Source organism: Ambystoma mexicanum, chromosome 7p (assembly GCF_040938575.1).
Source record: "Ambystoma mexicanum isolate Mex_15411 chromosome 7p, UKY_AmexF1_1, whole genome shotgun sequence".
In the NCBI taxonomy this organism is placed as follows: Eukaryota; Metazoa; Chordata; class Amphibia; order Caudata; family Ambystomatidae; genus Ambystoma; species Ambystoma mexicanum.
Genome location: NC_090939.1, coordinates 750544262 through 750556911, shown reverse-complemented (window position 1 = coordinate 750556911; position 12650 = coordinate 750544262). Strand labels below are relative to the sequence as shown.

Here is a 12650-nt window from a genome sequence, read left to right as displayed (position 1 = left end):
ATCGCTTTCTATCGAGATTCTTGCTGTTTTGCAATAAAGCTGTATACATGTTGTGACGAAATCTAGAAATATCGTCACTGATTCTCTGGAGCAAAGCTTTCCCAGGGAAAGGCAGAAGCTACCTGACTCTGACTTTGGGGGTGACTATCTGCGGAATGACAACATAGGGGATGATAAACTCCAGAGGGACAGGACAAAAACATTGTACCAAACTAACCTTATAGCCCCAATTCCACATGACACCAGGTGCCTTTACAACACACCTGTATGGCCTATTGTGCCAAAGATAATGATTTTCCACGTTTTCCCAACCAATCACCCTATTTTACCACCCCCCATTTTAAAATTGAGGCGAGGAGTAGGAATGAAACAATGAAGATGACTAAATACAGGAAGCCAACACCATGTTCTAGTCTTCGGAGACATTTGACCAATGCTGCAGCTGCTCCATCTGAGAGAGAGCAGCAGTGTCAGAAGCTGTATGCAACCTGTTTTTTTTTATTTTTTTTGTTTATGGCTTATCAAAAACCTTTAAAAAATCTTATTTTTTTACATATTCAAAAAAGTATAAAAATATATAGCTTAATACATTCTTTTTCAATTCATCATCATAACTCGCATAGTAAAAACAATTTCAACTATTCAGACAAGCTTTAAAGAAATTACATTTCCTTTCCCACAAAGAAAACCAAACCACTCTACAACCAACTCAGGCCATGCTAGAGTAATTACACTGGGGAAGTTGTCAATACCCATGACATAGGCAGGTTCCAGTCATCAAGTTTTTGTAATTTTCGGATTTAGGCTTCTATATGCAGGTCAGATAAAAAGTTATCAGACTTAAGCTTCAAATTCAATTAAAGATTAAAATAGAGATAACCTAAAGTAAAGAGATGAAAAATCATCAGGTCACTTTTCCTCATATAAACACCATCGTTCCACCTGGTTAGGCCCCAAAAGTAGCGAGACTCCTCCCCAGTATTAGGAAGATTGAAACATATCAGTGTCTCCATTTATTTTGGTGAGCAAGGCTTCATCAATAATTACCAGAAGTTGGGTTAACCTTAGCAAAAGCCGTTGGCCGGTACCCCACATGCATCTCTCCCACAAAGACTGTTTCCAAGTAATAGAGTCAGAGTAAAGATAGGAGCCAAATATCACCACCCGCTGAGCAGCAAAATACGGGCAGGTCATAGTCAGATGTTTAAGAGTTACCCATTCACTATGTTGGATACAAAAACGACACCTGCCAGATAAGGCAACAGCTTCCTTGTCTCCCCACTGTAAGAGTCTTTCATTGGTCTTTCATTGGTCTTTCATTGGTCTTTCATTGGTCTTTCATTGGTCTTTCATTGGTCTTTCATTGGTCTTTCATTGATTGATTTTGAAACGTAGGTAGACCTTTCTGGCAATACTGCATGGACAAATCACTAAGTAATGAGCTCGCTCACCAAATATTCGAGTGAACTTTGCCTATTCATAGAACACCTTACTCTCACCTATTTTGTCCAGCAATAGGCACCAGTAAAAGGTTTGATATTTTCTTTTACAGGCTGGAGTACCCGGCACTAGTTCGTCCTTATCAATCATGGTCTCCTCCAAGATATTTTCCATTTTGTGTTTAAATTTCCTAATTGAGGGCAATCGTCCCTCGTTTAATAACCCAGCCAAATCTACATATAGAGATGGTTTAGGTGCCATCAGCATTTTACTGTAGCTATTCATCAAACGCCAGTGCCATTTGACCGACAATGGCAAGATACCCAGTTCATGACAGATCAAAGTATTGGGAATGGACATTGCTAACCCAAGGACCTTCTTTCACAATATGCCCTGTACACAATCCAGAAATTCCTCCATGTCGCATGTGCAGATATCTAAAGCATACATGATAATTGGTTCAACCTTTAATAGGTAGAACTGTATGCAAGGCAACAAAGAGAATTTGCTGAAACGGTGGTATATAATCTTCATTTGTGAAGTGAATTGCTTCACTTTTGTGTTGATAACTTATTTCCACATGGTTGCTGAATAATTGGATGCAAGCTGGTATCTGAAGTATCTTATGGATTGAACCTTGGGAATAACAACCTCATTTAATGTCCATGTGAATTTAGCTGTTGATCTATTACCATCTACAAATACGACAATAAAGGACTTTGCTGGATTCACCTGGAGGTTATTCTTGAGGGCATAGTGCTCAAACGATAATAGTTTCACCTGTAGGCCAAAGGGTGTGCGATCCATAAATAATAGATCATCTGCAAAGCCCAGCCAGTTAATTGTTAACCGGCCCATCTTAACCGGAAATATGATTGCATCGCCCCGGGCTGATTCCAGATCTGCTAAATATAGATTGAAAAGGATATGGGCCAGGTTGCATCCCTGCTTGAGGCCAATGACAGTTGCTATCGAGTCAGTCATAGCCCCCTGCTTAGTCAACCGGATCTTGTGATTTGTGTTTTAGTGAAAAAGAGCAATCATAGCTACCAAGTAACTCGGAATACCCATGGCAATCATCTTCGCCCAAAGGACCGAGCGTATGACCGCATCAAACGCGGAAGTAAGATCTAGTGCCGCCATATAAGTTGGCCCGGTACGTGAGGTTTTGGTTTGAGCATATACATGGGCCACAATGGTAGTGTTTAGTGGACATCCCATATGTTTCTGAAAGCCTATTTGGGATCGTGGAAGTACATCAAGTATAGCTATGTAATGCCAAAGTGTCTCAAGTAGCAAATGGGTAAAGATTTTGGCTGATGCGTCCATCAGAAAGGTCTAAAGTTGTTTGGGTCATCCCAACTCCCTTTTTTATAAATAGGGATGATAATGGCAGCACACCACGATGGAGGGATAATCCCTGTTTTATATATGCTGTCATATTTAATTTGTAGTATCTTAGCCCACATAGGCGGGTCAGATTTGATCACACATGGCGGAATCCCATTTGTGGCAGGCGCCCGTGAGCTCTTAATGGTCCGTATAGCCCTGGTGATGTCCTCTACCGACCACAGGGAGATTCGCAAAATAATAGTTCTAAAATCACGCACAGGGGCACTGACAAATCCAATAGGGAGGGTATATTTATTGTGTATAAATTTGACCCAAATAGCGGCGGCAACCGCGGCTCCCTTTACAGGCTCATCAGGGTCGGCCATAGCTCTCAACATGGACCACAACTGTCTCGTATTGCAATTTAAGAGATGGTGAATCATCCCCTGATTATCATACAACATCAGTTCATGCCTCATCATCTTGATACGATTCCGATAGCAATGGTTAATCCTTTGTTTCAGTTGTTGATGGATATCCCAATCAGTTCCACCAAACCCAAGGCTCGTAAGTCTTTTCTTTTTGCCTTACGTAAATTCACCACCGTGATGTTATAGCAGTGGTGATGACTAGGTCTTGTCGTTACTGAGTTCTGTAGAAAGGCCAGCTGCTTTATATGTTGCAGAATCCTCATGTTGTTTTGACGTTCTGCTTGTATACAGCCTGCTCCTATACTGTCAACTGGGAAACTAATCAAGTGGTCGTCCCTTAGACGGAACACCAGCCTGTGACATGTTTTATGATCCCACCTCACAGAAATGGAGGTGCGGTGCGGCTTCAACTAAGTTTAATGGAGGATTAAAGGAGTGCCTTATGCACTCATTCAGGGTAAGATTCAGAGCTAAGTGATCTCCCCGAGCAAGATCACAAATAAGCATCCTATCAATGTTGGCTAGGAGTGGTGTGGAGACAAAAAAATAATAAATCTGGGAGCAGTAAGGCCCTCGTGACCAGGTATGAGCAAACAACCCAGAGTTTGAGTGCACTAATTGGATGTCCCATGTGGGGAAATAGTCCACCCATCTCTTCCGATTGTATCTAGAGGTTACACCTACATAGTGATAAGGAGGATTACATACGTCGCCCACCTCTGCAAGTTGAATTAAATTCCCCCACCACAATAACCTTAATGCTGGGATCATTACTGAAGGCATCCTCAAGGATTTTTTCCAATTGGTTAGACACTTCTAGGAATGATGCCACCACTTTATTCCAATAGATGCAGATAACCAAAATCTCCCTTGAGGCATTGCCAAAAAAGCTAATACGAACTGCTAAAATGCAGTATTCCGCAAAAACGAATACAGAGGAGATTCTACAAGCTTTATCTATCAGGACGGCTAAGCCACCTGAGGGACGCCCTAAATTGGCCCAGATGCATAGTTTCTTGTATTAGCACTATCTCAGGGCGGGACTAACATCAAGGTTAGTGGCCCATGATCTAAAATTATTGAGACCACATACATTCCAGGACATAAATGTCACCCCCGATCCCTCATTCTAGTATTCTACAACTGGATTGGGGACCTGAATCTGAGAGCCCCTGGGACCAGCAAATGCTGCGGCAAAGGACATAAATTGTCTAAAATGCTCATCACTAAGTGGAGCAACCTCGTTACCCAGCTCACGCCCTATAGATATTGCAGGCCTCGGTGGCAGTTGCTCCACAAAGGTGTTTGCTTGCGCCTCTGTGCCAAATATATAAGGAGTTAGACCAAGCAATTCAAAATACCCTCTTTGGGCCCAAATCAATTTCATAATGATATGGATGTGATACCCACATATCATCCTGGTATGATTATTGGAAGAAAGGCGGACCCAATCAATGTCATCGGATCTGATGCAACCTGTTCTGAAGCTGGTTGGGAAACCAAAGACGAGATGATCGTAAGAAGAAGCACAGAGGCTGGTAGGAACGCTGTGCAAGAACAATGAGCTGAAGGAAGCTTGGAATTGCTTGATGACCGTGGGCCGCTGGAGCAACCCAGAGCAAATGAACGAAAAGAGAAATCTGATCGGCTGACGGGACGTATGCCCAGTCGGATCGAGAGATCCACCAAAGTTTCCCGGTAAGCCCAGGGAGAATGAATGGGTTACCGTGGCATGTGAAGGTGAATGCTGTGTAGCAGTTATGTGGGAAAGCCCAATTAAAGATAGTAAAGAAACTGACACAGATGAAAATATTGTTGGAAAAGGGGTGTTGACCCAATGATTGACAAGAGGATTTTATATACTTAATACATATACGAACAGTGTTAAAGGTGGGCCAGAGACCCAATGCTTGAGATGGAGGTTTGATATAGATGCACATAGTATTTGGAGAGGGTTGGTAACCTGACACTCGAAAGAGGAATGAGCACAGTTGTGAACTTTGTCAAGAAACGGTCAGGGACCCAACATTGGAAACATATTGTCACATGGATGAAAGAAAGAGTGAACAGAGAAACTAACAGCCCAGGCAGGTTAGTGCACCAGGAAACCAGTGAAGCTAGGACTCTAAGCCAGGAAAGGAGTGAGAAGAGAAGTGAAGTAATATCCTGGCAGAAGAGTAAACCAGGAGTGAGAAGTTAAAGGAAGTAATATCCTGGCAGGAGGGTAAACCAAGAGTGAGAGAAGAAGTGAACCTGAAATTGTGACTACAAAAGGGAGGAGTTGTACACATTTAAAGGATCAATAGGAAAGTTACAAATGCCCTGGCAGGAGAGTATACCAAGTGTAGAAGACGGCCCGATTGTGAGAAATTGGGCATTATAAAGAACTGCATGCATAAGGGAAAACCCAGGCCCCTTGAGTAAAGTTAAACTGTGGAAGTAAAATGTAACAAGTGGAGGAATCCTAAAATAAGAGCCATTCCCCTGGTGTGAAGCGGAAAGACTCTTAAGTGCTGAATGTGAAAGATAGAAGAAGTCAAAGGAAAAGAAGTATCTTCCTAGAAACTATGGGAATATAAAAACTGTAGGACCTCAAGGAAGATGTCCCCTTTCAAAACTGTCACATGAAACAGTTGGAGAAGAGCGAAACGTAGGGTAGGATCCCCCCACCTACAGCCCGTTTTTGTGGAGTAGTGGAACATTATTGATCTTTATCCAGAAGTGTTGGATAGATAGTGAAGGGCAAGACAAAACATAGGGGAAGGGAGGCCCCCTTTCTCTATTAGAACTTTTATTTCCTTTCCGTTTGGCACCTTAAGAACTTTGCGTTGAGAACTATGAAAGAAAGCTAGAAGTACATAGCGTGCCAGAACTTCCCCACCCCCTTGTGCACATTATGTTGAGTTTAGAGTATAAATCAGTTTAGGATTTTTGGACACAGGAGGGAGGACGTTCTTTTGTTTAACATCCTGACAGACGTTCCTCTGTTTTGAGACAGGGAAACACCTCTTAGGATTAGGAATAGACAGGATTTTTCCCAACTTTTTAAAATGATTTTCTGGAAATAAGTCCAAAATCAAAACCTAACATGCCACTGTATTAGAGTCTTACACTCGATCCTTTACAATGGTCCTGTTTTCCTGCCAGTGAAGGCTCTACACCACTCCTTGCTTCAGCAGGTGCTACAATAAGGTAGCTTTAGGTAGGCTGCCTTGGGTAGCACCAGTAGAAAGGCACCGTGGGCATCATTTGGCTCTTAAATCATGAAATCTGGCACTAGTATAAAGAAGTCAGTGGCCCCAAAATTGCACTATGCTTTCAGGACGCCTTAAATCCTTGCAGTGTCCCTGCCCCTTGCAACTATACAAAACTCAGCAAAGAGGGAGACATTGTAGAGACTAACTCAAGCCAAATGAGGTTTGCAAAAGGTTTTCTTTTCACTCTCACCTTTAAGCGAAACAGAAAATGTGCATGAGCATTTTAACAAATCAGCAATTAGAACACACAGCCTGAAGGAAATTTGAGACACACCTTATTTATTTTACTGGTCTACCAGACCCGTATTGTATCGCTGTTTTATCACGTTATCCATAAACGCCAGTGGAAGTAAAAGTTAGTCGAAATAAAAATCCACTCATTTAATGTCTTCTAAGCCTTCAAGCCGCTGACTCCTCTCCTTTTCTTCTCTTCCAGGAGTAATAAAAAGCAGTTTGAGATCCATGGAATCCACATACTGATTCAAGAAATGCAAAGGACAGCGAGCCACGACCAGGCATTTCTCATCATCAATCTCAATTCCATTCTGTTCAACTTGGGCTTCACAAAGACCGCCAGTCTCAGTACCAGTCCATAGCAAGCTACGTTTCTACAGGATTTGTGCTAACATCTGCATTTTTTTAATAAACTATTTTTTAAATATTTTAGTATCAATACCAGAAGCATTGTTACCATGTTTGGTTGTTGAGTGTATTTCCATAAACCTACATTTGTATGTTTTTTGTATGATTTCCTAATCCAGGTTCTTGGTTTTTCATTAAAAAATTAAATACTCGGCTGTCATCATTTCAAGTTGGAAAAAACTGTAAAACTGTCTCTCTCCTCTCCTACCTTTCTCCCCCAACCCCTCTTCCTCTCTCACCTCTCTCTCTGTCTCTGTATTTAAAGGAATAATGCACTCAAAAATTGTCTTGACTCAAAAGATGGGCCATGATCAAAAATATATATATAAAATATTCTTCAAGAATGTTCCTATGTAAACTTTTGAGCAAATGAGGCTCAAATTCACACATTTAAAGCACTAGGAGGCAGACATTTTGTGAAATGGATGAGCCTCCTGTGCTTCTGTTAATCTCTGCCCTTGTGGCACTAATGAAGCAAAAGCCAGCCAGTTGTAATAAACAAAAGCTTCCAGCAGGTGGCTTTTGCCTCATAATTGCCGGAGAGCAGATATTAACACAAGCTGCTGCTGGTAAGTGCTTTAAATTTCATTCTTTTTAAAAAGCACTGCAAAATAAATGCTGCGGTTTTCTTTCTAACATAGAAAGAAAACCGCAGCATTTATAACGTTGTATTGAGGTTTGTTGTGGCTTCAGCTTTGAGTCTCCTGGGCTCCCCCGGGTCAGACTCAAAGCTGAAGCCACAGCAAACCTAAATACAACGTTGTTGTATTTAAATATGCTGCAGTTTTCTTTCTATGTTTCCCGAGCCGGAGGAGCCCAAGAAACGCAGAAAGAAAACTGCAGCATTTACAATGTTGTATTTCTGACTGCAGCAGCTTCAGCTTTGAGTCTCCTGAGCTCCCCCGGGTCAGGGTGGCCCAGTAGACTCAAAGCTAAAACCACAGTAAGCATAAATACAACGTTGTTGTATTTAAAAATGCTGCAGTTTTCTTTCTACGCTTCCGGGAGCCCGAGAAACGTAGAAAGAAAACTGCAGTATTTACAAATACAACAACGTTGTATTTCTGACTGCGGTGACTTTTGCTTTGAGTCTCCTGGGCTCCCCCCAACCCAGGGGAGCCCAGGAGACTCAAAGCAAAAGCCGCCACAGTCAAAAATACGTTGTTTTATTTATGATTTCCGTGGTTTTCCAACCACGGCAATCACAAATACAACGTTGTACTTATAATTGCTGCGCCTTTGCTTTTTGCCTTTCATTTTACGTTTTCTGTGCTTCCCTGGATTTGGGGAGCACCGAAAACGTAAAATTAAAGTGAAGGCAGCAGGGACGTCATTTCACCAAAATGCCAGAGGTAGTGGAAGTGACATCACACGACCCCCTGATGACATCACAGGAAGTGATGTCATTTGATCCCACCCCGAAGTGATATTGCGGGAAGCGATGGAACACAACCTTTCACCTGTTGACAAAACAGGAAGTGGCATCACATAGCATTGTACACAACGAAAAATATGGTTACGATATCACTATAATGTGATGAACATTTCATACCTGAATGGATCGCCATATGTATCGTTGAGATCAGTGTGTATAGGCCCGTATTACCAAATTTTTGTGATTGGAAGCAGACGTCCATGACCAAATGATAATGATGTGTTATTATATAGCACTTACGCTAAAGCGCTTTACATAGAAGAAATATACACCCAATATCACCCAACCTGTGTTGGTACCCATTTACCGACCTCAGAAGGATGAAAGGCTCAGTTGAGGCGTTTGAGAACAGACTAAATCAGGGACTCACCCCATGAAGTGTGCCTGAAATAAACCTTTGATGAGTCTAGCAATTATTGTATAAAATTCCAGAAAGACACATTTTTTGGCATTCCTATTCTTTCTTATTTAGGTTAGGTTCAGTGCTGAAAGTGTTAGACTTGTGGCCCTCATGTTTTTTTAAAGAGTCACATGGTGCTGGCCACAGCCCAGGAGCTTGCATTGCAAAAAATATATATATATTATAGGTTTATATTATATATAAACCTCAGAGGTCGCACTTGCGACCTCTGGTGACCCCCAAATGTCCTCCCTGGAAGGCAGCCTCCTCAGCTCATGCACAGCTCTGCTTTGGTTGCAAACCTACTGAGAGCTTTTGCTGCTTGTTTAGTGCCGCCAGGGCAGAGCTTAACATGAGCTGAGGACTCTGCCTGAAATGGCAAAATGGATGCTCCCATGTAAACGCTTTGATCCTCGTTTGCTCAAAAGTTTACATAGGAACTTGCTTTAAAATTATGTTTAATGCATGTTTTTGATTATTGTCATTCTTTTGGGACAGTACTATTTTTGAGCGCAATATTCCTTTATTGGTTTAATGAACTGCACCTTTACAGAGTGGACTTGTAATTTGCTCTACGAACTGACTAGAAAGTAATGTGCTACATAGCAATGCATTTACTTAAGTGTAAAGTTCCAGCCTGCATTAATTGAACTTATTACTCAATTTTGAAACAAGATTGCTGGGCATTAGGCAAAATATTATGAAGGTTGAATTAGCACAAATGTATGATTTGTGGGCTCCAGCGCCAATGCCAAGGTTTCACCTAGAGTTGCAGAGGAAATGGTAGGAAAAATAAATATATTTCTGAGGCTTGTGAATCCGCTTGGATTCACATGCTTTGCATAGGCCACCATCTAGTGTTTGGCTGGGGTTATTGCATCTGGTTTCCAAATTCGAAAAAAGGGTCATTGACAGGGGCGTTCCTGTCACACTATCCCTACCCAGGATCCTTCACTCGTCGATGTCCTGTTTTTTCCACCATCGGGTGACGGCTTGTATACTGAATGCACAATTTTGCAGCATCTACCAACAGTTGTCGCAACAGGTGTCCGACTTAGATGAAGCAGTGGAACAGAGGCAGACAGGAGACTTCGCTCGATGAACTCTAGCCATACAGACACACAGTAGAGTGGCTGTTTTTTGTTTGTTTGAAGAATTCATATTCACATCTAGAATGCCTCTAATTCCCTATTTTCATTCAATTCCCACAAGTTCGCTTTAATCCCTCGACACCCATGGAGCATACCCCATTAAAATGTGAGCTGAGGTGTAACTCCAAGTTCTTACGGAAGGACACACACCTCTTGTGCAACTGCTGTCGTCTAAGGGACCATGACAAGGATTGGTGTTGGGCATGTCACCAGTTCAAACCTAAATCTCTGAAAGTCTGTTGTACCAACCACTAGGGTGCATACACCATGCAGACCAAAAAACATCAAGACGAGACCACCGCTGCCTGAGGGTCTTCAAAGTCCAGGAAAATGCGTTGGGTTCGACAGCAACCCCGAAGAGCCCAAAAGCCAGGATGCAAATCTTCGTAGAGCTCTGACATAGAGTTGCACCTTGCAAAAAAAAGCAATAGCTGCCCACAAGCCAGATTTACAAAAAAAAGTCCAGGACAGAGTCAGATAAGCCCCTCTCTAAGTCGAGCATAGAAGGTTGGGGGCCACCCTGAAATTATAAGAGTGCGACCAGCACAACATGTTGGTAGCATCTAGCATCAATGCAGTGAAATATAAAAAAACATGTGTATTCAATCGACAGTAAAGAAGGACTCCAAGGAAAGAATACGTAAACAGGCTTCAACATCACACAAAACTATCATGCAGCGGGTGGGAGTACACAGAGGGGGAGTATTCCTAATGCCCTCCATGTAGAAGTAGGGCCTCTTGAATTTTTTGAACGCAGAGGAAGGGTGGGAGGAGGACTTTGTGGAAACTGCTTTCTCTCATAATTGCAACACAGTAAAAACAGGGATGGACTTAAGAATAGTTCAGTGGCACTATGACAGAGATGCACTCCTTTATAGAAGATAACGGGGCCCTTAAAAGACGACAAGAATTTCGTGTTGAGGGACATTTACCAAAGAGGGCTAGAGCCCATGGAGGCAGACCCACAGGGTGGTGATCTACTTCGGCAAGAGGATAATGAATATGAATTAGAGAACTTCTACCAGATGAGGCTAAAGTCATTGGCCCGGAGGACTATCCCTTGTCCTCATCTAATGAAGACTAACACCCACTAACATCTTCACTTAAAGATCAGTTTCAATCTACTGCTATAATAAAAATGATGTGGGCATGGATGAACCCTGGCAGAGGGGTCATGTAGAGGTTGAAAAGGAGAGGTGAAAGGCAAGTGCCTTGGGGTACTCCAGTGTTCACGGGGCGAGCGGTGGAGTTAAAAGTGGGGAGGAAAGTGATTTATTTCCTGTTGTTGAGGAAAGAGGCAATCCAGTTGAGTGCAAAGTCTCAGATTCCTAGGGAGTGGATTCGGTCAACTGATCTAATATCCATTCTCACCTGTCTAGTTACTGCCAGCTAATCTCAAAGTTCACTTCTCTTCCCTCATGTAATCAAAGCCCTGGCTTTTGACTAACATGCCCCCTAGATTACACAAAACACACACATCCACAACCTGCACCTACATCCAAAATCAATATTTCTACAAATGTGGTATGCTTTCACCCAACCAAGCTCTTCCAGCAGTATTTATCCTTGCTTCAACAGCTACATCTGAATTAGTGCCAAGATGCGACCTTGATGGCGACCGCACGCTGCACTTTCCAAATGTGAAAATAAAAACAGCTATAACTTTATCTCTATTGGGGGTCTCTTGCTGCCAATTATATGGTGACACTTACCACTGCTATGCCTCTCCAAATTTGATCCACATCACACAGCCACTAATCCATGGAGTACAGAAACAAAAACCTGACATCAGGTAAGTGCACACCTGATCCGGGAGCACCTTCCCTCTTGTTATCCCCCAATGACCGCCATCAAACTGTTGTATGGCCTTTACAAGACCAAGAGTACTCTGGAATCTTGGCAGCAACTATCATATTGTTTTATCCACTTTTCCAATACAGAGGCACGGGCTACACTGACAGCATGTCTCCCCTGGCCAGCCTGAACCTGTCCCTCGAGACAGCACTTACCAACCGGGTGGCAGCAAGGTAAACAAAAACAAGAATTTATATTTCAAAAAGCTGCACTACACTGTGGGGAGGGGGGAGGGGGATCTGCGACCCCTGGTATATGTTTTTGAGGTTTTGCCCACAATGATGGCACTTACAAATCACTTGTCTTGTCGCAATTGTGGCCTTGAGTAACTGAACCCATAATGAGCAACCATTTGAACCCATGCCCATTTCCATTTTTAGGGCACGGGATGGCTGCCAGATCCTCACCACATTGAATCATGGATCGCAGCGAAAAATACCTTTTTGAACCTACTGGTCCTGAAGATTATGACCATAGTCATTTAAGTCATTGAAACCGACCAACCTCCTCCTTCCTGCCTTGAGATCATGTGAGCAATACGGATACCTTTTTTAAGCTAGTACCCCTCTTTTAGGCTGGTACATCGAGCATTACACACACTGCTCCCCTCTCTTTTGAGTTTTAAATTACACATAGCACCGATAGTGCCTTTTTCAAATACATTATATTGTGGGTGAATAAAAGGTTTTGAAACCATAAAAGTCCCCC

General features: G+C 42.5%; 1 protein-coding gene across 2 annotated transcripts in view; it reads left to right on the top strand.

Annotated features, from left to right (window-relative positions):
* The window catches only part of CCDC138 (coiled-coil domain containing 138), a 749637-nt gene extending 742383 nt beyond the window's left edge, over positions 1 to 7254 (top strand). For both annotated transcript variants that reach the window (XM_069636872.1, XM_069636873.1), the window contains one exon: positions 6897 to 7254. In XM_069636872.1, the coding sequence (XP_069492973.1) occupies positions 6897 to 7056 (160 nt within the window). In that variant the 3' untranslated portion in view covers positions 7057 to 7254. The remainder of the gene's footprint in view (positions 1 to 6896) is intronic.
* The last annotated feature ends 5396 nt before the right edge of the window (positions 7255 to 12650 follow it).